Source organism: Pogoniulus pusillus, chromosome 10, assembly GCF_015220805.1.
Source record: "Pogoniulus pusillus isolate bPogPus1 chromosome 10, bPogPus1.pri, whole genome shotgun sequence".
Taxonomy (NCBI): Eukaryota; Metazoa; Chordata; class Aves; order Piciformes; family Lybiidae; genus Pogoniulus; species Pogoniulus pusillus.
The window spans coordinates 1484678-1510556 of NC_087273.1; the positions used below are offsets into that span (position 1 = coordinate 1484678).

General features: G+C 45.6%; 1 protein-coding gene across 1 annotated transcript in view; it reads left to right on the forward strand.

The window, feature by feature from the left end:
* TTC29 (tetratricopeptide repeat domain 29) overlaps positions 1–25879 on the forward strand; it is an 83354-nt gene that overhangs the window by 43391 nt on the left and 14084 nt on the right. The window contains exons 5-7 of the mRNA XM_064150367.1: positions 184–369; positions 16474–16686; positions 18742–18827. Of these exons, the coding sequence (XP_064006437.1) occupies positions 184–369; positions 16474–16686; positions 18742–18827 (485 nt within the window). The remainder of the gene's footprint in view (positions 1–183; positions 370–16473; positions 16687–18741; positions 18828–25879) is intronic.

The window sequence follows — 25879 nt, forward strand, 5'->3', positions numbered from 1 at the left end:
AGATTGGATGAGGCTTTGGGCAGCCCATTCTAGTGGGAGGGGGTTGGAACTGGCTGAGCTTTGAGTTCCCTTCTAACCTAAACCATTCTCTGATAATTAGGAACCTCTGCCTTTGATTTTCTGAGATCACCTTTACCAGGTGATGATAATCTAACATTCCCGTTGCAATTCTTGCTTCCAAAGGGCACTATGAGGAAGTGTATGACAACCAGCTTCAGTTGGCCTACTGTTTCACTGACCCCGAGGACAAATGGCTAAGGGACTACTTCTATGAGCGATGCTTTAACACTGCTCAACGAGTGAAAATAGATGGTGGGAAAAGAGAGGCACAAGCACATGTAAACATGGGACTCATCCGAGAGGAGCAAGGTAAGCCAAGTCAGACCACAAAGCTGCACTGTGTCAGCGTTGAGACAGTCGCATCTGGCACAGTGTTTCCATGTCAAATGTGTTTGCAGCTGTAATTTAGAAGAAATCCTTAAATGGTCACAACTTTTAATTTTTACAGCAGGGAGTAGGGAGACAAATCTGTAATTACTCAGGCACTTGTTTCTCTGATGTTCCATCTAGACTGAAAGTACTGTCAGGTGGAGAACTAAACCAGAAGTTTGAAGAAAGTGTTTGTTTAGCACAAAGGTTCTTTGGGTTTGGCCTTAGAATGAATAGAATCAAGCAGGTTGGAAGAGACCTCCAAGCACATCCAGTGCAACTTAACACCCAGTCCTAGCCAATCAACCAGACCATGGCACTAAGTGCCCCAGCCAGGCTTCGCTTCAACACCTCCAGGCACAGCAACTCCACCACCTCCCTGGGCAGCCCATTCCAATGCCAATCACTCTGTCTGCCAACAACTTCCTCCTAACATCCAGCCTAGACCTGCCCTGGCACAACCTCTCCTGGGGCGAGAGGATTGATTCCATCATCAGTAAGTTGGCAGATGACACCAAGATAGGAGCAGGTGTGGTTCTGTTGGAGAGTAGGAGAGCCCTGCAGAGGGACCTGGCCAGGCTGGATGGGTGGGCAGAGGCCAATGGGATGAGATTGAACAAGGCCAAGGGAAGGGTTCTACACTTTGGTCACAACAACCCCAAGCAGCACAACAGGCTGGGGCCATAGTGGCTGAGAGCAGCCAGGTAGAGAGGGACTTGGAGGTGCTGGTAGAGAGTTGGTGAAGATGAGGCAGCAGTGTGGCCAGCAAGGACAAGGGAGGTTCTTCTGCCCCTGTGCTCAGCACTGCTCAGGCCACACCTTGAATGCTATGTCCAGTTCTGGGCTTCTCAGTTCAAGAGAGATGTTGAGGTGCTGGAAGGTGTCCAGAGGAGCATGACGAAGCTGGGGAGGGGCCTGGAGCACAGCCCTGTGAGGAGAGGCTGATGGAGCTGGGGGTGACCTCATTTTTGGCAAGAGAGTGGCAGTGCTGCTTCAGGCCACAGGTGTCTGAGCAGCATGGCAGCTGGAGTTGCACAAACTGGTTTTTTTAAGAGGTATCAGCACGTAATTCAGTTTAATCCTGCCTCCAGTTTACACTTGGATAAGACAGCCTGTGTTTGTGTGCTCTTCAAATCTGCCTTCTCCAGGCAACCTGTTCCACTGCCTCACCACCCTCACAGGGATGGATTTCCTCCTCATGTCTAATCTAAGTCCAGCTTCTTTTAGGTTTGAAACCATCGCTCCTTGTCACGTCTCTCCATGCCTTTGTCAAAAGTTCCTTCCAGCTTTCCTGTAGCCCACTCCAAACACTGCAAAGCTGTTCTGAAGTCTCCCTGGAGCCTTCTCTTCTCCAGGCTGAACAACCCCAACTCTCTATTTATAAGGTTGTAATGAACGTATTTGTGAACTGAACGAGACAGATGCCCTTTTCCTGTGGAGATATGTACAGGAGCAGGCACAGGTGTGTTGACATATATGTGTGTGTACACAGTTCCCCATGTGTGTGTGTTTACACACAGCTCTGCATGGGTGTGTATGCACAGGTGTCTGTGTGTGTGCATGTGTGTGTGTATGCACAGCTCTGCATGGGTGTGTATGCACAGGTGTCTGTGTGTGCATGTGTGTGTGTATGCACAGCTCTGCATGGGTGTGTATGCACAGGTGTCTGTGTGTGTGCATGTGTGTGTGTATGCACAGCTCTGCATGGTTGTGTATGCACAGCTGTCTGTGTGCATGTGTGTGTGTATGCACAGCTCTGCATGGGTGTGTATGCACAGGTGTCTGTGTGTGTGCATGTGTGTGTGTATGCACAGCTCTGCATGGGTGTGTATGCACAGCTGTCTGTGTGTGCATGTGTGTGTGTATGCACAGCTCTGCATGGGTGTGTATGCACAGCTCTCTTCGTGTGTGCATGTGTGTGTGTATGCACAGCTCTGCATGGGTGTGTATGCACAGCTGTCTGTGTGTGTGCATGTGTGTGTGTATGCACAGCTCTGCATGGGTGTGTATGCACAGGTGTCTGTGTGTGTGCATGTGTGTGTGTATGCACAGCTCTGCATGGGTGTGTATGCACAGGTGTCTGTGTGTGCATGTGTGTGTGTATGCACAGCTCTGCATGGGTGTGTATGCACAGGTGTCTGTGTGTGTGCATGTGTGTGTGTATGCACAGCTCTGCATGGGTGTGTATGCACAGGTGTCTGTGTGTGCATGTGTGTGTGTATGCACAGCTCTGCATGGGTGTGTATGCACAGCTGTCTGTGTGTGTGCATGTGTGTGTGTATGCACAGCTCTGCATGGGTGTGTATGCACAGGTGTCTGTGTGTGTGCATGTGTGTGTGTATGCACAGCTCTGCATGGGTGTGTATGCACAGCTGTCTGTGTGTGTGCATGTGTGTGTGTATGCACAGCTCTGCATGGGTGTGTATGCACAGGTGTCTGTGTGTGTGCATGTGTGTGTGTATGCACAGCTCTGCATGGGTGTGTATGCACAGCTGTCTGTGTGTGTGCATGTGTGTGTGTATGCACAGCTCTGCATGGGTGTGTATGCACAGGTGTCTGTGTGTGTACATGTGTGTGTGTATGCACAGCTCTGCATGGGTGTGTATGCACAGGTGTCTGTGTGTGCATGTGTGTGTGTATGCACAGCTCTGCATGGGTGTGTATGCACAGGTGTCTGTGTGTGTGCATGTGTGTGTGTATGCACAGCTCTGCATGGGTGTGTATGCACAGGTGTCTGTGTGTGTACATGTGTGTGTGTATGCACAGCTCTGCATGGGTGTGTATGCACAGCTGTCTGTGTGTGTGCATGTGTGTGTGTATGCACAGCTCTGCATGGGTGTGTATGCACAGCTCTCTTCGTGTGTGTGAGTGCCTCTTTAGGTGGAGAAGGGGCTGTAGATCCTGGGTGACACTTGGTGTTTACATGATACTTCCATCTGATTGAAATCCTCCTGCTTGTATTAACTCTCTCAATGAAGAGTGCAGCCAGGAAGACAGGTGAGATGCCCAGGCTGTGAAGGCTACCGCACAGACACACATATTGGGTGTAAATTATCCTGTACCAGCTCTCAGCCAGCAGTGTATGTGTTATTACTTGTGGGTGGAAGCTGTCTATATGTGCTGAGGAGTGATTGCCTGGGAACGTAAAGTTGAACAAGTGCTTGTAAAGATTGTTTGCCTTGGAAGCAAATCAATACATTTGCTGCGTAATTTTTGTGTAATCGAATTTAAAGTTCTTTTTACTTTCAGCCTGGTCTCTGTCCTAAAGGCTGGATATAATGTGATGTCCATTAATCTTCAAAGCTAAATATTTGAGGTGTTGGCAGTGTAGACTTCAGTCAGGTTATTTGGATGCAGGCAGTTAGGGGCTGTCAGTATGTAAGGGTAAGAAAACAATAATAGAGCAGCCTGATATGGAACTTTCTGCTTGGAGCAAATGTTATTTTAGTGACAGTTCTTTGCAGGATGAGATTTCTAACCTCTTTAAACTCTGCTTGTAAAAGAAAGTCTGTGTTTCCAAGTCACCTGATTGAGATGCTACTCATTTAGTCATACAATGGTTTAGGTTGGAAGCGACCTCAAGGATCATCCAGTTCCAAGCCTCCCACTAAAAGAGGTCACTCAAGGCCTCAACAAACCTGGCCTTGAACACCTCCAGGGAGGCTGTGGAGCACAGATCAAAAGATCACTTTCAGTGCTTCTGTGCTCCACAACCTCCCTGGACAACCTGTGCCAGGGTCTCACCACCCTCACCGCAAAGAACTCTTTCCTAACATCCAGTTTCAATCTGCCAGTTTAAACCCATTCTTCCTTGTCCTGTCATTACAAGACCTTGTCAGTAGTCCCTCCACAGCCTTCCTGTAGCCCGCTTTACATACTGAAAGGCCGCTCCAAGGTCTCCTGGAAGCCTTCTCTTCTCCAGGCTGCAGAGCCCCAACTCTCTCAGCCTGTCCTCACAGCAGAGCTGCTGCAGCCTTGTGAGCATCTTCATGGCCTTCTTTGGACTGGCTCCAACAGTTCCATGTCCTTCTTGTGCTGGGGGCTCCAGAGCTGCACACAGGACTGCAGGTGGGGTCTGAAGAGAGCAGAGCCAAGGGGCAGAATCCCCTCCCTTGCCCTGCTGCCCACACTGCTCTTGCTGCAGCCCAGCACAGGGTTGTGTCTGGGCTGCACTCACACTGCAGGCTCCTGTTGAGCTTTTCATCAGCCCAGACCCCCAGGGCCTGTTCCTCAGGGCTGCTCTCAGCCACTCCCCATCCAGCCTGGAGCTGTGCTTGGGATTTTGCCCACCCAGGTGCAGGACCTTACACTTGGTCTTGTTGAATGTCATGAGGTTGGGCTGGGCACATCTCTGCAGCCTGTCCAGGTCCCTCTGGATGGATCCCTGCCCTCTAGCAAGTCAACTGTGCCACACAGCTTGGTGCCACCTGCACACTTGCTGAGGCTGCACTGATTGCTCTGTCCATATCACTGACAGAGATGTTAGACAGCACTAGTGGCAGCACTGACCCCTGAGGTTTTATTATTGTAGGAGTGTTGAGGTTGTGCTCCTGTTCAGTTGGCTGTACTCTCCCTTCAGTGTTTTCTTTCCTTAGGACCGGTGATAAATTATTTTATTACTTTACTGGTCACTTTCTCACAGCTATTGACTTGCTGATGTCACTTGATGCTGGATTTGTTGTGAGGGAGAAGAAATCAAAACGTTTTCCAATGTGCATTGCCTCTCTGTCTTGCAGGGAGAGAGGCTTAAAGATGATGAATTAACATATTTGATGGTGTTCTTCTAATACAAATGCATTACTGTTCTTGCCTTAAGGCACACCCTTACAGAATATATGTCCTTAACCTTTCTTTTTGTGGGACAGTGGAGCAGGAAGAGTGGCTCTGAACTCAAGAGCTCTAAAGGAAGAAACAAAAACATCACCACATTCTCAGTGTAAATATCTATCCTCTTACTCTCAGATGATGCACAGTTCTCAACCCCAACCTTTCAGACATCAGCAGAACAGGCAAACACTTCAGAGGCCAACACTGCTTTCCTGAAAGAGTAACTAAAGCTGTGCATGGGAATGTCTGTGAGCTTGGAAGCACAAATGACTACTAAAATCACAGAACCATAGAATGCTAGGGGTTGGAAGGGACCTTCAGAGATTGAGTCCAGCCTCCCTGCAAAGCAGGACCACTGAGGGCCAATCACAGAGGACCACATCGGGGTGGGGTTTGAACGTCTCTAGAAGAGAAGACTGCACAACCCCTCTGGGCAGCCCATTCCTGGGCTCCATCATCCTCACAGTTAAAAAGCTTTTCTCACCTTGAGGTGGAACTTTTTGATTGAGTTTACATCCATTGCCCCTTGTCCTGCTACTGAAAGAGAGTGGCTCCTGGCAGCTACCCTTCAGGTATTGTAGACATTTATAAGGTACCTTCTCAGCCTTCTCTCCTCCAGATTGAAAAGACACAGGGCTCTCAGTCTTTCCTTGTAAGAGAGATGCTCAAATCCTTTAATCATCCTTGTAGCCTTGCATGAAGCTCTTCAGTAGTTCCCTGTCCCTCTCAAGTTGGGGAGTCCAGAACTGTACACAGTATCTCAGATATGGTCTAATTTTAGGCTTGTGCCAACAGACTTTCCTGCCTTGAAGCTGTTCATGAGCACAGCTTGGTCATCAGGAGTGTTGCAGGGCCTTGTCCCCACAGGTGCTTTGCAAGCAGACACACTCTTTCAGAGGACAAGTGGGTTTACCAGGATAGATGCACATTTCCATACCTGTTGCAGTGCTTGGAAACATTTCTGCATACACTTAAATAATTAGTTTTGAGAGCATGTAAAATACCTCAATAGAGCCCAACAAATAAAACCTCCAGGATGAAATCCAAATGTAAATCAGTGCCACGCCAGAAACTGCATGTGCCTTGGTGTGAGAGCTGTGAGAATGATGCCATTAATCTCAGTGCAGTGCTGCCTTTGAATTAGTCGTCAGATTTATATTCTGCTAGCACGTAAGGATCAACAGAAGTGGAGCTAATACTTTTTCTGAAATGCTTACAGACTGGGAAGACTCAAGGCAGGCAAAACTAGCAAGAGAAAGGGGCAGAATGCAAAGCAAGTGGCAATGTTAGGTACCTCAGCATTGATTAGTAGAACACACAGGTCATGGTAAACCAAATTTTGCCTGCCCTTACTTGGTTTTTAGATTGCAAATCTCCTTAATCCTTCCTGAAACAGCCTGAGTGTGATGGTTTGGGAGTTACCTGCCCCCCACACGTTTAAGAAAATCACCCAGCCTAGACTCAGATGGCTGGGAACTAAGGAATGAAGTTAGATTTACAGATTAGCACAATGTACAAGCGTATACCTACAGTTATATGCAGATTAAAAGTAACACAGAAACACAGTACCCCTCCCAGAAACAACCTGAGGCCCCAGGAGGGCTCCCGACCCAAACCCCCTTCCCCCTCCCTCCCTTCAGAAACAAGCAGATGAACCCAGGTATGTCTCATGTGACAAAGCTGGAGAGCTGAGGTGAGCTGACACAAAAAGCACGGCAGGGAGTTAGATGAAGAGGTTAGGTGGATTAGAGAGTTAAAGGCAGAGTCGGCCGTAGACCAGACCGCTAGAAAGAAGGCACAGCCCGAAGTGAAGAGCTGTGCAGGGGATGTGTGCAGTGCTCATGGTGTCTCCATTGCGACTGGTTGCCTTTCCCAGCAGAAGAGTGGTGATACAGGGCACAGGTTGTTTCTCTTTTTGCTTTTCACAGCTGAGGATTTGATTTCTCTCAGTAAAAGGTTTCAGTTACTCTGAATTCCCCTACTGAAGCCATTGCTAAGACAGGGTTGGGTTTGTGTTTTGAGCTGTTCATGGCAAGTGTTTGTCAATTAAAAAGCAAGGTATGAATACTTGGGAGGAACTCAGCACACATCCATGAGGATCTGTGCAGAAGAAATCTGCACATTTAATTGGAATTTCCCCAACTGGTTTGCCTTCAGGCAGAACTCATCTGCATTCAGATAAAAGAGGAGGATGTTAATACTGCAAAATAAAGTAGTAAAAAAGCTTTAAAAGCCAAAGGTTTAAGTTGCTTATCAAATTTGTGGGAATTTTCTGACTTAAGCCACCTAAACGTGATCCTAATCTCTGAGGTCCCTTCAACCTAAACCGTTCTATGATCTCATAATTTGTAGAAGGTGCTGCTAAGCAGTGAAGATGTTTTGAGCGAGAACTTGGGCAGAGTACTGTGGGGTTCTTATTTTTACTTCTGAAAAAAACGCTGTGAGAAGGAAAAAAAAAACATGTTTCTTTCTTCAGCTGAGTTAAATCAAGACTTGTTGTTAAGAGCAGAGAAACCATAATATTCTCTACACAGGGGAGAAGTAAGCAGGTTTGTCAAAAGCCTCCTTAATCCTTTTACTAGCACTGCCATTATCCAAGTCGAATTCTTCACATGGAAAGTGTTTTGGGTCTGACACAGAATCATAGAATCAAGCAGGGTGGAAGAGACCTCCAAGCTCAGCCAGTCCAACCTAGCACCCAGACAATCAACCTGACCATGGCAGTAAGTGCCCCAGCCAGGCTTGGCTTCAACACCTCCAGGGACAGCAACTCCACCACCTCCCTGGGCAGCCCATTCCAATGCCAATCACTCTCTCTGCCAACAACTGCCTCATAACATCCAGCCTAGACCTCCCCTGACACAACTTGAGACTGTGTCCACTTGTTTTGGTGCCGGTTGCCTGGCAGCAGAGCCCAACCCCACCTGGCTACAGCCTCACTTCAGACAGTTGCAGACAACAATGAGCTCTGCCCTGAGCCTCCTCTTCTGCAGGCTTCACACTCCCAGCTCCCTCAGCCTCTTCTCACAGGACTGTGCTCCAGGCCCCTCATCAGCTTTGTTGCCCTCCTCTGGACATGTTCCAGCACCTCAACATCTCTCCTGAATTGAGGAGCCCAGAACTGGACACAGTACTCAAGCTGTGGCCTGAGCAGTGCTGAGCACAGGGGCAGAAGAACCTCCCTTGTCCTGCTGCCCACACTGCTCCTGATCCAAGCCAGGATGCCATTGGCTCTCCTGCCCACCGGGGCACACTGCTGCCTCGTACTCAGCTGCTGTCTACCAGCACACTCAGGTCCCTCTCTGCCTGGCTGCTCTCAGCCACTCTGTGGCTTGTAGGTCCCCAGCTGGGGCCAGAGCAGTAGCCATGTTGTCTAATGAGAACTCTTCAAAACCCTGAGAGCAGTGCATAAGTGATATTGCTGCACTTTGTCGCTTGTGCTGTCCTTAAAAGCTTTGCCCTATGCAAAAGGAAACTAATCTTAAAGTAGTTGCTGTTCTTGGGCATTTCTTTATGTAAAGTTGATTTTCCAATACATGCCAAAACTACCGAGCAGGAGTTGCTGTTTGCATTGACCCCTGGCAGCCACCGTGTCAGCAATAGTGCTGAGCTGCTTTCAGTGTGTTTTGTGTGCTGTGTGGCCTTCAAGGCGATTGTTTGTGTCCACACTTCTGTGAGAATCCCATCAATGTTTTTGGTCTGCAGCGTTGCTCTGTTTGCTTTATGGGGGGATGTTCACAGGCCTGTGACACTTAATGAAGAGATCTTGTTAAAGTATTGATAGCCATGAGTAAATTATACTGGGTTTGATCTGTGTTAAAGATTCAAAGTCCAAGGTCTTTGAATAGGACTTAGAATAAAAATGTAATTAGGTTACATCCCTAAAGTCTGATATATCTTTAAACAAGACTGCAAGTGAAACTTTATTAAACCTTCAAATGAATTATTTCTTTGCTTTTTTAAATTCGTTTTTCCTCTCTTCTTTTTCCCTCCCTTCCCTTTCATGTCTATTACTGACATCGCTGCTTGCATTTTACCTGTCTTTTTCCAGAGGCTTTTAATTATTTACTGCTTAATGAGTGGTACTGAGATGGAGTTTCTTTCCAAGCTGCCTGCTCACTAACAGATTTTAATTTTTTTTAATTTAATTTTTTTTTTCTTCAAAGCTTTGCAAGGCCTTGGACTGCTGCAGCTGAACCAGCAGTTGTCACCACAAACTTTCCTGAAGGCAGTAATTCCTTATAGGAGTTGCTAAGGGAGGTAGTGTTTCCAGAGGTGCCTTCTCAGTCAGAGTGAGAGCTGACCACAGAATATGAAGGTTGGAAGAGACCTCCAGAGATCATTGAGTCCCAACTGCCCTGCCAAAAGCTGGATCACCCAGGGCAGTCCACGCAGGAGTGCATCCAGGCAGGTTTTGAAAGTCTCCAGAGAAGGAGACTCCACAACTTCTCTGGTCAGCCTGCTCCAGGGCTCTGTCACCTTCACTGTACAGAAGTCCTGTGTCCAGTTCTGGGCTCCTCAATTCAAGAGAGATGTTGAGGTGCTGGAACACATCCAGAGAAGGGCGATGAAGCTGCTGAGGGGCCTGGAGCACAGGCCTGTGAGGAGAGGCTGAGGGAGCTGGGAGTGTGCAGCCTGCAGAAGAGGAGGCTCAGGGCAGAACTCATTGCTCTCTACAACTCCCTGAAGGGAGGCTGTAGCCAGGTGGGAATTGGTCTCTTCTGCCAGGCAAGCAGCAAGAGAACAAGGGGACAGAGTCTCAAGTTGTGTCAGGGGAGGTCTAGGCTGGATGTTATGAGGCAGTTGTTGGCAGAGAGAGTGATTGGCATTGGAATGGGCTGCCCAGGGAAGTGGTGGAGTCTCTGTGGCTGGAGGTGTTGAAGCCAAGCCTGGCTGGGGCACTTAGTGCCATGGTCTGGTTGACTGGATAGGGCTGGGTGCTAGGTTGGACTGGCTGAGCTTGGAGGTCTCTTCCAACCTGGCTGATTCTATGATTCTGTGATAAGTACTCCTTGTGTTGAGATAAAACCTTCTCTGTTCCAGTTCGTATCCATTGTTCCCTGTCTTACTGCTGCATACCACCAAAAAGAGATTGGCCTCCTCCACTTGACACCCACCCTCAGAGATTTAAAGACACTGATCTGATCTCCTCTCAGTTTTCTCTTCTCCAGACTAAACAGCCCCAGGCTTCTCAGTCTCTCTTCACAAGGCAGATGCTCAAGTCCCCAAATCATCCTCATGCCTTTCCATTTGACTCTCTCCAGCAGGTCCCTGTCTCTCTTGAACTGGGGAGCCCAAAGCTGGACATAGTATTGCAAGTGTGGTCTCACCAGGGTGTAGTAGAAGGGGAGAAGAACCTCCTTAGCCCTGCTGGGCACACTTTTCTTGATGCACCCCAGTCATGTTTGTGTAGCTAACTACCCTCAGAACAGCTAGCTTTGTCCTAACCATCTAGCATCATAGAATCAGTCAGAATTGGAATGGACCACAAGGATCATCTAGTTCCAACCCCCTGCCATGGGCAGGGACACCCTACCCTAGGTCAGGCTGGCCAGAGCACATGTCTAGCAAAGAGAGGGGCTGCATGTCCTTATACACTATCAATAATCTGTAGAAGTCATAGGTAAAACTAACATTATGAAGCTATTACTAAAAATGTGTCTTATTTATTAGGAGACCATAGGATAATTCAAGCTGGATGGGACCTCGGCAGGTCATTAGTCCAACCTGCTACTCAAAGCCTCATTTTGAAGTAGATTATCTGCACAACAGCACAGCTCTTGCTCTGATAGTGAATTTCTTATTGGAAGCTGGCAAAAGTAAGGAGAATAGAGTAGAATTTGAATAAAAAGTAATCACTGCCAAAAAAATTATTTAAACTGAGGCAAGCATTTGACATGAGTTAGCAAAAAAAAAGTAATTTAGGGAAACTAATCTGCTCCAGTGTCACTTTCTCTATTTGAAAGATAATGATCATATTATTCTTTGAGATTAAATAGTAATAAAACTTATATTCAGTTGGCTACCATTAACTATTGCTCCAAGCAGATTCGATGTCAGTGCTGTGCGGTGAAACAGCTGATTGCAAACCATGTCCTGGTTCCAGTTAAAATACAGTATGCATAAACCTTTATTGTGCCTTTAGACTGTTCCTCTGGGATGGAGTGGGGTAAAGTCCTCAACAACCATTTACACTTTAGACTTAAGCATACGTCCTGCTGCTGGAGGAGTTCTCCTGACTCTCTACTCTGCCCTGGTGAGGCTGCATCTGGAGTACTGTGTCCAGTTCTGGGCCCCCCAGTTCAAGAGGGATGTAGAACTGCTTGAGAGAGTCCAGCACAGAGCCACAAAGATGCCGAAGGGAATGAAACGTCGCTCTTATGAGGAGAGCCTGAGGGAGCTGGGGCTGTGCTGCTTGAGGAAGGGAGACTGAGAGATGACCTCAATAGATATATGCAGGGTGAGTGCCAGGAGGCTGGAGCCAGGCTCTGCTGGGTGGTGCCCAGTGACAGGACAAGGGGCAGTGAGTGGAAGCTGAGGCATAGGAAGCTTCATTTAAACATGAGTGTTGTGGTTTTTAAAGACAGCTGACAAATTAAACTCTAATGAAATGGAGGAAAAATACAGACTTGTGTTTAGAGAGAAATACAGAGATAGACATTGCAAAGCAATTACCACATCCCTGGCAAACCCCCTTGAATTTCCCCCAATCCCAAAAAACTACATCTAATACTCCCTAGTGCTCCAATCCTCCCCCCTCCCCAGTGCCTCTGCCATCCAAAGAGGCCTAAAGAGGCCTCTGGAGGCCTACTGCTTACACAGGGCAGGAGGAGGAGGAAAGGAGAGTGAGCTGACCTTGTTGTGAGTTTATAAAGAGATAGCAGAATTATGGGGTTGAGTGACCATCTTCTAGTCCCCAGAAGATATTTTAACCCTATAATCTCAACCTGGGACAAGGAGGAGGAATTTTTTTCCCTGTGAGGGTGACAGAACACTGGAACAGGCTGTGCAGGGGGGTTGTGGAGTCTCCTTCTCTGGAGATATTCAATCCCACCTGGATGCATTCCTGTGTGATCTGCTCTAGGTGCTCCTGCTCTGGCAGGGGAGGTTGGACTGGATGAGCTTTGGAGGTCCCTTCCAGCCCCTGACATTCTGTGATTCTATGAAGTGTCCCTAATGGGCCTGGCCCTTTGGTGCAGTTGTCTCCGTGACAAGCAAAGCCTGGATGAGGCACTTAGTGCCATGGTCTGCTTGACTGGCCAGGGCTGGGTGCTAGGGTGGACTGGATGAGCTTGGAGGTCTCCTCCAACCTGCTTGATTCTGTTCCTTGCTAAGCCTACGAGCTGACAGAAAAGGACCTCCTTGGGTGCTCTCAGTACTGCTGAGGCACGGAGCTCAAACAGGTCAGTCACAGCCTTTTAGCAGACTGTGACATTTTAAATTACCTGTACACCACTGGAAGCAATCTGCAGACCTAATTAACATCTCACCTAATTAATGTTGGGACTGCATATAGAGAACTCCAAAATAACTTTACCCTGCCTTTGTGCATTAAATACCACATTATTCAAATGTGCTGTGTTGTAATTTCAGCACTGGAAGCTTGCAGGTTTGTGTGCTGTTCTCTTAAGTGGGAGTAACTTTTGCTTTTCTTTCTTTTTTTCCTCTCCTCCTTCAAGTAATCAATGCACTGCTGAATGAGTTCATTTTAACGCACTCAATCATGCCTCTAATGTTTGTAGCTTAGGGGCGCAAGCATCAGTAATGCAGGAATGTTATATGGCTTGAGTTTGGGCCATTTCATAAAATATTCATGGCATCAAAAATGTGCATCAAAATAGCGGCTGGGAGAATTACATTTATGGGCCTGCTTTTATGGCAGCTTCACATTTAAACCCATTTGTGTTAATATCTAGTCAATCTTTCTACTTAAAAAAAAGGGGGTGGTGGGGGAGGAGCAAAATAGTAGTCTCCATGTTTATCCCTTCTAGTTTGGTCTCTGTTTTGGTGTAAGAAATGTAGATTTGGGGCTTTTTTGAGTGGGTTTGAGGAAGGGGAATTATAAAGGAAGTTTTAGATAATGTGAAAACGTTTCTTTTCAGTCTTTGCAAAATCAGATTGGGTTCTTTGGCTTGAATGAAGGCATTTATTTACTTATTTAGTTTGGGCTTCCAAGCAACTCAGTGCAAGCTGTAGCACAAATGTTTCTGCATGCATATGGAGCTGCTATGGTAAGAAGAGTCATTGCTAGGATTTGAGACTGTTAGTGGCAGGGTGATGTCTTGTTCATACAACCGTTTAAAACTGATTCTTGTGTCAATCTGTGTTGGAAGGTAGGAGAGCCTGCAGAAGAGGAGCGTCAGGGCAGACCTCATTGCTGTCTACAGTTACCTGAAGGGAGACTGTAGCCAGGTGGGGTTGGGCTCTTCTGCCAGGCAAGCAGCAACAGAAGAAGGGGACACAGTCTCAAGCTGTGCCAGGGGAGGTCTAGGCTGGATGTTAGGAGGACGTTGTTGACAGAGAGAGTGATTGGCATTGGAATGGGCTGCCCAGGGAGGTGGTGGAGTTGCTGTCCCTGGAGGTGTTGAAGCCAAGCCTGGCTGGGGCACTTAGTGCCATGGTCTGGTTGATTGTGTAGGGCTGGGTGCTAGGTTGGACTGTTTGAGCTTGGAGGTCTCTTCCAACCTGTCTGATTCTATGATTCGTTACTCCCAGTATTCTCCTGAGACCATATTTACCTCCCACATTTGAGATGCAACTATTGCTGATGGGGTTTCTTTTGTTATGCCCTGAGCCATCTTAAATCATAACATTCTAGTAGTGGTAGTAGATATGTTGTAAGAGTTATGGTTCTGGGGGTGGATACCTTCTGTAAACAGAGGAGAGGGTTTGGAGATTATCAAACTCCAATTATAGACACTGAGCCTCTTTCTGCATGGAGAAGAAACATACAGTTGCTGTTAGTGTAGCCAACTGCAGGTAGCTGCACTGCTTTGTGTGATGATTTGCAAACAGATTTTCCAAGCATAGATTTTTCTAGCAACACCTCTTGTATTTGTCTCTTTGAATTCTGAGAGGTACTGAAGATCTGTTTCTACAAACTGCTCAAAGTGATTTTTCTGCTTCCTGTTCAAAGTGATTTTTCCCACTTCTTGTTTTATTTTCCTTTCATTCTCTTTGGGTTTTTTTGTTTCATTTCCCTTTCATTCTGTTTGTTTGGGGGGGGGGTATTTTATTTTGGTTTTCTCCCCCCCTCCTTTTTTTTTCTTTCAGCTGATAAGCCATTTAAAACTCTACTTTGTCACTGCTCAGGTGAGATAAAAATACTCTTGCTCCTATAAACATTCTCCCATTGGCTTATTATTTTCTTTTAATGCTTGTCAGGGTTTTCAGATGGTATCTGCAGATGCCTGTGCCTAACAGTTGAAGCAGTTCAGTGGTTAAAAATTGGAAGGCACTGGCCAGATCAATTCCCACTGAACCTACTGGTGACAGTGAATAAACCTGCCACTCCCCTGAGAACATTTTTCTTCCACAATGTCTGAGGGTCACATAAGCATTATGGATTAAAGAAATAGGCTGATATGTTGCTTGCCAACAAGAACAAGGGATTTCAGATTGTTTTGATGGAGCAGTGAATTCCAAATTCTAGAATATTTGACTTTCCATGAACATGAAAGGTCTCCAATAGCTGCTTTACTTGATGGAGTCTTCAGTAAGCAATTTGCCAGCCAGGCAGGAGCTTTCAGCTCAGGAATTCCATCTCTTCCACATACACCAGGGAGGTGGTGGAGTGGTCGTCTCTGGAGGTGTTCAGAAAAAGCCTGGCTGAGGCACTTAGTGCCAAGTTTGGCTAGGGCTGGGTGCTAGGTTGGACTGGCTGAGCTTGGAGATCTCTTCCAAATTGCCTGATTCTGTGATTTCTAGGATTATGAAAGTAGCAGGTTGGTTGGTTGGGTTGGGTTGGTTTTCCTCAGCATCTTCTTCTTGGTGTTTTTGTGAGGAGATTATGTTAGTTTTTACCTCATAATCTTTCTCGGTAGTTCAGTGAAGCCAAATGTACTTTAGTTCCATTTGAATACTACCATAAAAATCATTTTGCTTTTGTATTTTGAAGCTCAATGTAGATGGATTGTTTCTAAAGAGGTTTCCCTGAGATCTGGCAAAAAGGATGTCAGGTCACAGCTCTCATGGCTAGGTCAACTCTTCAGAACTATGGGCTACATGGAATATATGAGTTCAATTTCTGCTCTGAGAGAAACTATCTCAAGGGAATACTGCAAGTGAGGCAGTGTGAGTGAGAATTATCATAGCTGATAGTTCTAACAATCTAAACAACTGTTCTGAAGGCTGCACTTGTTATTTACCTAACTGGTGTGTCTCATTAAGAGATAGTTACAGAGTCTTAGGAAGAACTCAAATGCAGTGTTCAGCTTCATTACGTATCCAGGTGAAGCTATTCACGGGTTTGCTGCTTCCCTTTCTTACCTGGTTTTGACTCTTATTGTAAAGAATTTATTCCACATGTAGTGAAACTAAGTCACTTAAATGTCTGGCAATATTCTTTCAAAAGGGCAATCACTTGATTAATAAACGTTGAGGATACTTCCAAGGATGAGCCTGCATTGTGCTTATGAGCAGCCCGGCAGGAATAAACTGCTAGATCTAGCTATTAATGCACAATTTCAGCTCAGCTCTCCATCATTTGTCTCAAAGCCAACAGTTCAGCCAGCTTCTTTGACTGGATAGGGCTGGGGGATAAGTTGGACTGGATGATCTTGGAGGTCACTGCCAACCTGGTTGATTGTATGATTCTTCGTCTGATACCTGAAATCCGCATCTAGCAACTTGGATGGCTGGAATTGTCTTGACTTCTGAGTTGGTCTTGCATTGGGAAGTTAGGCAGAAATCCACCCTCAGACTGGAAGCCTCTTTAGAATGGGCAAGAGTTTTCACCTAGGTTCCCTGCTGCATGTACTGTCAGTGAATCCTTGCACAGCTTGTACGAACCATGGGAAGTTTGCTTTGCATTTGAATTACAGGTAAACTGTGAGCCTTGGGAGCATTTCCCACTAATCTGTATCTTATAGATTGAAGAGTCTTCAAAAATCCATCTTGTGATTGGCTCCAGTTCTAATAAGAAAATATGTATGGATTAATAACTTCAAGAAATGTGTGTTGGTTACACTGCTGGTAATTATGAATGACATTTTCCAGGCCATGTCGTGAGAGCTGCTGAGCATTACGAAGCATTTTATCAGCTCGCAGAGGGCTCGACGTGGAAGGATGTGACAGGTCGTACTTACACCTCACTGGCATGTGAGCATCTCTGGAGGATTGATACATTACTGGCAGATAAAATGCTGGAAAACAAAGAACACCAACAGGCCATCAGAATGCTAAGAAAAGCTTCAAAACTGGCAAAAGAAGGTAGGTGGAAAATAACACTTTCAGGTTCCTCTATTTCATGTGCACACTGTGGCGTCCCCAAGAGGAAAGGAGAAATTGGCAAGGCTTTGGGTGATTATTTCCTATGAAATTTAAAGACAAATGCTATGGATACACTTCCAGTTCTCACTAAAGCAGCAGTGCCTTCTTGCTAATGACAAAGGAGCTTTTAGATTCCTGAAAGCTTTATCAGAGAATCAGCCAGGTTGGAAGAGACCTCCAAGGTCATCCAGTCCAACCTATCAGGCTGAATACCCTAGCTGATTGGCAAGGGCTGGGTGATAGGTTGGACTGGATGAGCTTGGAGGTCTCTTCCAACCTAGTTGACTCTATTCTATTTTATTCTTATTCTATTCTAATTCTATTATATTATATTCTTACTCTATTCTTATTCTAATTCTGTTCTTGCTCTACTCCAGTTCTATTCTAATTCCAGTTCTATTCTAATTACAATTTTATTCTAATTCCAATTCTATTCTTATTCCAATCTATTCTACTCCCAATTCTATTCTATTGGAATTCTATTCTTATTCCAGTTCTTCTCTATTCCAATTCTATAGACAGCTTTTCCTAGGTGATTATTGGAATGCTTCTCAGAATTAAGATAGGTCTCCAATAATCTTCTTTTTCTATGCACAGCAATTCAGAGCCTTTCATGGTATTCCTTAAGGGCCATATTTTGCATATGAATTTCAGATACAATTAATATGTAATATTACTTCAATATTTATCACCAGATACATTAGGATTTTCAAAATTAATAATGTCTGTTCTGCATTAGTCTGTTAACCAGTCTTTGGCTAGCAGTTCAGAGAGAATGAAGCTGTCAAAGGTGACCCCAAAACAGGGAAAATGATTTGTGAATTTAAACAGAAGTGTTACCCCAAATAGATAGCACTGTGCAGATTAGGTAATGTGACACAGCAATCTATGGAAGGGCAGGAAATGTTTTCAGTGGAGCTAAGGCAAATTAGACCACCAGATACCTTGCAGAAACTAAACAGGCTTTCAGGCGTTGAAGCCCTTGGGAAGTTTGGCTTTTGGGTTGGGTTTTTTTTTTGTTTTGTTTTTTGTTTTTTTTTTTTTTTTTTTTTTTTTTTTTTTTTTGTTAGGTTGTTTTTTTTTCTGAAGTTCCAGCAAATTATTTCTATTCTGGTCAGTTTGGGTTTGTTGTTATTTTGGTTTGGGGCAGTTTTTGATGTTGTCTTTGGTTTATATTAACTCTTCTCATTTTACCTGCTCTCATATTTTAAAACACCATTTGAAATGCAAATACTTTTATGTGATAATTTTGGAGGGAATAAACCAACCTGGACTTTGAAGGCAAGAAGTCACTTTTTTTCATTCCCAGTGTTTCCTTTGTGAGGGTACATGATTTTGTTTTGCTAAGATTTTTGTTCAGTTAAACCACTGAGGAGCACATCGAATCATAGAATCAAGCAGGTTGGAAGAGACCTCCAAGCTCAAACAGTCCAACCTAGCACCCAGCCCTAGACAATCAACCAGACCATGGCACTAAGTGCCCCAGCCAGGCTTTGCTTCAACATCTCCAGGGACAGCGACTCCACCACCTCCCTGGGCAGCCCATTCCAATGCCAATCACTCTCTCTGCCAACAACTTCCTCCTAATGTCCAGCCTAGACCTCCCCTGGCACAGCTTGAGACTGTGTCCTGTTGTTCTGGTGCTGGTTGTCTGGGAGATGAGCCCAACCCCACCTGGCTACAGCCTCCCTTCAGGGAGCTGTAGACAGCAATGAGCTCTGCCCTGAGCCTCCTCTTCTGCAGGCTGCACACCCCCAGCAGCCTCAGCCTCTCCTCGCAGGGCTGTGCTCCAGGCCCCTCACCAGTTTCATTGCCCTTCTCTGGACACGTTCGTCATGATTCTATGACTGATGAAATTTTCCATCAGCGTCTTCCTGTGGTAAGGGTAAGGAGAAGAAAAAACTTCCTGCTGTATTTAAACATTTGCAAGTTGAGAGCCTGTACTGCAGTAACTTTGTTCAGCTTCCACTGCTAACTGTAACTGTAATCCTTTAGGAGGTGATATGAAGATGGAAGGAGAAGCTGCTTATTGCTTAAGCCTGGCATATCATCTTGCTGGTGAACTGCAGGCAGCACTAAAAGTAAGTATATTTTAAAGATGCTTTAGCTCTCCCCATGCCTTTCTCTGTCTCCTTGGCATCTTTGGGCATTTTGAGGAGCAGGAAAGTCTCAAGGAGATTTGGCTGGCAGGCCTTTTGAGTTCTGAAGCCAGGGTTGCATGTGGCTTGAGCAACTGTAGTTCCAGGAAGCTTCAGAATTGATAAGAGTCCAAGTTTCCATGCTGGGATCTGTAGAAATAACATGAGTTGACAATTCATATTATATGTGAGTAACCTTCCCTTCACTGTATTCGTACCTACTAACTGGTATAAAACACCAGTTGTGTAAACTAGTTCAATACAGCATACACAAAGGGGCAATCCACCCTTGAGAGGGTCAGCACAGTTAGATGTCCTGGCATTGTTTCCTCAGCATCCATTTTGTTTACATTGACAGCTACTCCCTTCCCTTTATTGCTCCCTCATCTCTCCTGCCAAAAAGTTACAAAACAATCATTTGAAAGTTCTTTTTTTTCCCATTTATTTTCTGTCTCTCTTTCTCTCTTTTTATTTCTTTCTCTCTCTCTTTCTCTCCTTCTCTCTTTCTCTCTTTCTTATTCTTTCTCTTTCTCTTTCTCCCCCCCCTTTTTATTTGTTTCTCTTTCTCTCTTTCTCCCCCCTGTCTCTATTTGTTTCTCTTTCTCTCTTTGTCTCTCTCTCTCTTTCTCTCTTTCTCTTGTTCTCTTTCTCTTTTTCTTTTTCTCTCTTTCTCCCCCCTCTCCCTCTTTTTATTTGTTTCTCTTTCTCTCTCTCTTTCTCTTTCTCTCTGTCTTCCCCCTGTCTCTCCCCGTCTTTCTCTCCCCCTGTCTTTCTCTCCCCCCTGTCTTTCTCTCCCCACCTCTTTCTTTCCCCCCTCTTTCTCTCCCCCTTTTTCTTCTTCTGTTTTTTTCTATTTATCAAATGCAGAATTTTAAAGGAAGTTTCTGAGTCCTTTCTAGTGCATGACTGTAAATTCAAAATGCAGACATAATAGCTTGTGCCTATGATGTTTAGTCTTAGGAAAGACCACCTCAGAGGTAAGGAAGGCAAGATGCATTTTTGTTAGAAGGGCAATAAAGGCTCCGCAGCACCGAAGATAAGTGATACTTTGTGTTAGAGGTGTGAAATACCTTCCCAGCACTGAAAATGCAGACACTTTTCAGTGGAAGCAATGCAATATTATAAAATAGTGGCATCTTCTCATTATATCACATGAGAAACCTCTGAAGTCCTTTCATTCAGCAAACATTGTGTGTGCGTGGTGTGGAACTAAGAAAAAGGAGCATCATTTCAGTTCCTTTTGTCCTTAGCAGTGATCAATATGGACAGCAGTAAAATATCAGTGGCTGACAGCACTGTTAAACACAAGTTGTCTTCACTCTCCAATTAGAAATCATTGCCTAAAATTTACCCTTCTGTTCTCAGTTTAATGGTCTCTGTATCCAAGGGGAGCTCAGATGCTTACAGAGATGAAATCATTGCATCCCGTTCCCAGAGGACTACTGGTTATCATTACACATAACATGCAGACAATACTGCTAGGAGCCTGTTTGCCTCATGGTAATATGTAGTTCATCACCAGCTTCTGTAGCATGCTAAAGAGGTCTTGCCACACAGCTTGGGACTATTGGGGGTGTAGGCTCAGGGGTCTCAGCAGTTATTTTCCTGCTTTGCATCGGTTTTCATCTCCTTTATCCTTTTGTGCTGTGGTCCACCTCGGGCAGTCTCCTTCTAGGGGAATCTGAAAGGAGCAGCTGTTCCAGGCACCCTTTCCTCCAATTGTTGCCACTTGGTTCCTTTCTCTGTTCAGCCTGCGACGCCCTCCCCCACAGGCACACACAGCAGCATGCATATAAACTTGTTCCTCTCACTCGTGTCTTCTAGCAGAGCGGAGAAGCATATGTTCAAAATATTCATTATCTGATGCAGTAATTAAAGGTTGGAATGATTAAGCTGCAGCCTCTTCTATCAGAAACATTCAGTCACTTCCTATCGCGTGGGCTACTTGTGTTGGAGAGGGGGATTTGTTGTTTGGCTTTTTTTTCACTTGCTAGGCACTTGGTGTTTAATCTAACCTAATTTGATTTGGTGTGTAATCTGTATAAATTGGTTTAATTTTATTTGATATGTGTGTGATTAATTTCAGTGGACCTACTCAGCTGTAAAAACAGAACTGTGTGCAAGTTGAAAAGCCTGAAAACCAATTATCTTCTGTGGCAGTGTGGGGTGTTCATAATATTTTTCATAGCATCTGATTTATAATCAAGCCTAATGGTTTTTCCACTAAAGGTGACACCAGATATTAATAACTCACACTAGATAAGTTTTATCTCAGACACCACAGATTTGGTCAGGGAGGGTTCTCCATCTGATTTGCCATTGGAATGGGCTGCCCAGGGAGGTGGTGGAGTTGCTGTCCCTGGAGGTGTTCAAGCAAAGCCTGGATGAGGCACTTAGTGCCATGGTCTGGTTGCTTGTCTAGGGCTGGGTGCTAGGTTGGACTGGCTGAGCTTGGAGGTCTCTTCCAACCTGGTAGATTCTATGATTCCATGATCTAGGCTAACTTTGAAGGTTTTGTTTTCCTTGGTTTTCTTCAGACTTGTATAAATGGCTAAGGATGAAATGAAACACTTCTGTGTCATTAGAAACCTGCCATCAAATATGATTCATATGGAATTTGGTGTGTGTTTTTTTAACAGAGCTTTCAAGAGCGCTTACAGAAATTGGGCACCGAGAGTTTTCTCTCTTTCAACTAGAATTTCATCCCAAGTCATCCAAAATTCCACTCCTCATGCCTTGTCTGAACATCGCAGGGTGCTTAATGCTACTTTATTTTGGCTATCCCAGTCCTCGTGCCTTGTCTGAGCATCGTGGGGTGCTTTTTTCTCTCAATGCTACCTTATTTTGGATGTTGACTCCTGCACTTTGGCTATGCTATGTAGTCAAATAAGAGAGGCTGTGGTGGTGAGCACTGATGCCAAAAAACATGTGGTAATTTATAACATAATGCTGAGTGCTGACCTTGTCTGAATTACCACACAGAAGCCAGAGGCATAAAATCATGAGGAAAACTTATGAACTCTCAAAGACATCTTCACATTTGAAGTGACCCTGTTAAAAATAATCAGTGCTGATTTATGACCATAACATTGATTTCTTAAAAATTCCATGTCAAAACATCTGAAAATTTTGTCTTAACTCACAGAGTTAGAGACAATGTAGGTAAACAGACAATGGCATCCTGGCCTGGCTCAGGAACAGCACCTTGAGTGCTGTGTCCAGTTCTGGGCTCCTCAATTCAAGAGAGATGTTGAGGTGCTGGAAGGTGTCCAGAGGAGAGCAACAAAGCTGGTGAGGGGCCTGGAGCACAGCCCTGTGAGGAGAGGCTGAGGGAGCTGGGGGTGTGCAGCCTGGAGAGGAGGAGGCTCAGGGCAGAGCTCATTGCTGTCTGCAGCTCCCTGAAGGGAGGCTGTAGCCAGGTGGGGTTGGTCTCTTCTGCCAGGCACCCAGCAACAGAACAAGAGGACACAGTCTCAAGTTGTGTCAGGGGAGGTCTAGGGTGGATGTTAGGAGGAAGTTGTTGGCAGAGAGAGTGATTGGCATTGGAATGGGCTGCCCAGGGAGGTGGTGGAGTCGCTGTCCCTGGAGGTGTTCAGGAAAAGCCTGGATGAGGCATTTAGTGCTATTTTTGATTGTCTAGGGCTGGGTGCTAGGTTGGACTAGATTATCTTGGAGGTCTCTTCCAACCTGGTTGACTCTATGCTGAAGTCAGAGTTGTTGTGTTTGGAGAAATGAAGTCTTAGAAGCCATGCTGTACAAAGTCAGACATTGCAGTACTTCAAGGCAAATATTTTCATAATCTGGGAGCTTTTGTTTTCTTTGGTATAGTTTAGCTGAAATGAACAGGCTTTAAAGAAATGTCACTAGAGTGAAGCATTTAAAATCAGATTGGTTTCTCTACTGCTGTAGTAAACTGCTGCAGCTTGAGCTTATTAACTTTGTGTTTTAATTTCATTTCAGTGGGGACAACTCGTATTCAGGTGTGAGCAGATGTTTCACAGCTTTTCTTGATCAGGCCCGTGGCTGGAAGGGAGGACAGGGACAAGGGGCAATGGGTATAAGCTGCAGTGCAGGAGGTTCCAGCTCAACACAGGGGAGAACTTCTTGACTGTAAGGGTCCCAGAGCACTGGCACAGACTTCCCAGAGAGGTTGTGGAGTCTCCTTCCCTGGAGGCTTTCAAGGCCTGTCTGGATGTGTTCCTGTGTGATCTGTGCTAGACTGTGTGGTCCTGCTCTGGCAGGAGAGTTGGACTCAGTGATCTCCTTGGGTCCCTTCCAACCCCTAATATCCTGTGACCCTGTGAACAGGAGGTGGTGATTCAAGCATCAGGTCTTCAGGAAATTCCGATTTGTCCTTTTGATAGACAAATAACCTGAGAAGTGAAAACATTGAAGTGTGCCAGCCTAAAACCCAGAGCTTGCTGCTTCATTGCTGGCAGCAATTTGTTTTGCTGGTTTGCTTTCAGCTTATGTATTATTTCAGAGCTGATCAAAAGGAATTGGTAGCAAAGTGTGAAATAAATGGCACTTCTAAATAAATCGATTTAACATTCCTTGGTGCTTTAAGTGATTTTAGTAATATTAATATTTAAAATATTTCCTGCCTGGAATCTTTACGACTGCATAGAGCAATAATGGCCACCATTTCATTCTGCTGGGTTTTGTATGAGAGTATTACACAGCAAGCCCTGTAAAAACACTGTCTCTTAGCACTGAAGTGGATGCAAGGAGGTTTCGAGTGTCTATTTGCATGTAAACGGCTCAGATTTTATTCAGTCGATAAAAGCAGTCTATTAATTCTTTTGCTTTACCATGGGTTAAAACTTAAGCAATATGAGGTTTTCAGCTGGATGAGAACTTCTCCTTAACTTCCATATAGCTGTGCAGGAAAAAAAATAATGCTTTTTAGAAGTATTTCTGTTGTTTGCTGAGGTTTTATATACAACCTGCTAGTTCATCTCAGCAGGTTGTTTTTTTCCCATGGCCAGCTTCAAGGTTTGGGTTTGCTTTTAGCCAGGAAAACTTAGAATCATAGAATCAGTCAGGGTTGAAAGGGACCATAAGAATCATCTATTTCCAACCCCTCAGCCATGGGCAGGGACACCCTACCCTAGATCAGACTGGCCACAGCCTTATCCAGCCTGGCCTTAAACACCTCCAGGGATGGTGCCTCAACCACCTCTGTGGGCAATTGAAATAGCCTGGGTAGGCTAAAGTTATTAATAAGCATGAAGCAGAGTATTTATAGGTGCTTTGTCTAAGGAGTAGTGAGCATTTAGGCATGCACAGGCAATACAGTGCGACCTGAACGTCTTAGGAGGCTGCAGCAATCTGCCAGCCAGGTAGGTTCCCGCAGACACGGGGCGCGATGGAAGCGGCTCAGGCATCAGCGTCGCACTGCTGCCAGGCAAGGCAAACATTTCTCAGCGTCATTGCACTTACCCAAATTTCCAGCCTTGTCCACCCCTTGCTCCTTGCTTCTTTCGCCACCTCTGCCTCTTGTCTCTATGTACTGGTGGAGTCTCCTTTTTCCTTTGCGAGTCGCCTCCATCTGCTTCTGTGTGCGAGCGGCGCCGGTGCCAGGCAGCGCGCTGTGGAATTCTCAGGATGAAGGGCTGCGTTCACATCCCCGCTTCTGTCTCGGCACTGCTTCATGCTTGTCACTGCTCAGCACTCAGCGCCGCACCGCCTTGTTTTGTCAATAACCATTTATTTGTTGCCGCAATAGTAGCAACCATTACATCTGACCTCCCTGTTTCATCAATTATGGATAGATTATTGGATGTGAACATCTGCAAAAGCTTGCTGTTGAACTTACCTCCTGGCTGGGATTAGATAAAGTATTAAACTGTTGTTTATTGTCAGGCCAAAACTCTACTGGGAAGCCAGGGAATTCCGAGGCTCGCAGCCTCCCGTCAGCGAGCACCAAAAATTGTTGACTATTGCCACCGTTTCCCATAAGATCGTAGCCATTTATTATTTACACTTATTACTAGTTGTTATAAGGCACTTGATAAAAGCTCTTGGCAGGCACAGTGTTTCCAGCCATTGTCACATCTGTCAGGATGGAAAGGATACATAAACTGTTTCTCCCCTCCTGTATTGCCGTTAAAGGGTAACAGATGAAGCTTCCTCACTCCAGACTCTTAAGCCATGCTTTATTTGGAAGAAATGTGTCAGCAGTGGCTGGTTTGGCAAACATTCCCTTCCTGTCGTAAATAAAGACTGCAGCAGCCTTTACTAGAGCAGGGCCCCTTGCAGTAAACATTCCAGTAATGGTACAATAATACAGAAAGTACAATAATAACAAACCAAAATCCCTGGTTTTTACATTTTTTGCTCTGAAGGCCCTGGCTGGCTTCAGTTTGGTTTGGGTGCTTGGGGGGTTCTTTTTACTCTTGTCTTTTAATAAAACCCTTTATTAAATATAGCAAGTAAAATGATGGCTGCATTGTAGAATCATAGAATCAAGCAGGTTGGAAGAGAGCTCCAAGCTCATCCAGTCCAACCTAGCACCCAGCCCTAGACAAGCAACCAGACCATGGCACTAAGTGCCCCAGCCAGACTTTACTTCAACACCTCCAGGGATGGCGACTCCACCACCTCCCTGGGCATCCCATTCCAATGCCAATCACTCTCTCTGACAACAACTTCCTCCTAACATCCAGCCTAGACCTCCCCTGCCACAACTTGAGACTGTGTCCCCTCCTTCTGTTACTGCTTGCCTGGCAGCAGAGCCCAACCCCACCTGGCTACAGCCTCCCTTCAGGGAGCTGCAGACAGCAATGAGCTCTACCTTGAGCCTCCTCTTCTGCAGGCTGCACACCCCCAACTTGCTCAGCCTCTCCTCACAGGGCTGTGCTCCAGGCCCCTCACCATCTTTGTTGCCCTTCTCTGGACACCTTCCAGCACCTCAACATCTCTCTTGAATTGAGGAGCCCAGAACTGGACACAGCACTCAAGCTGTGGCCTGAGCAATGCTGGGCACTGGGGCA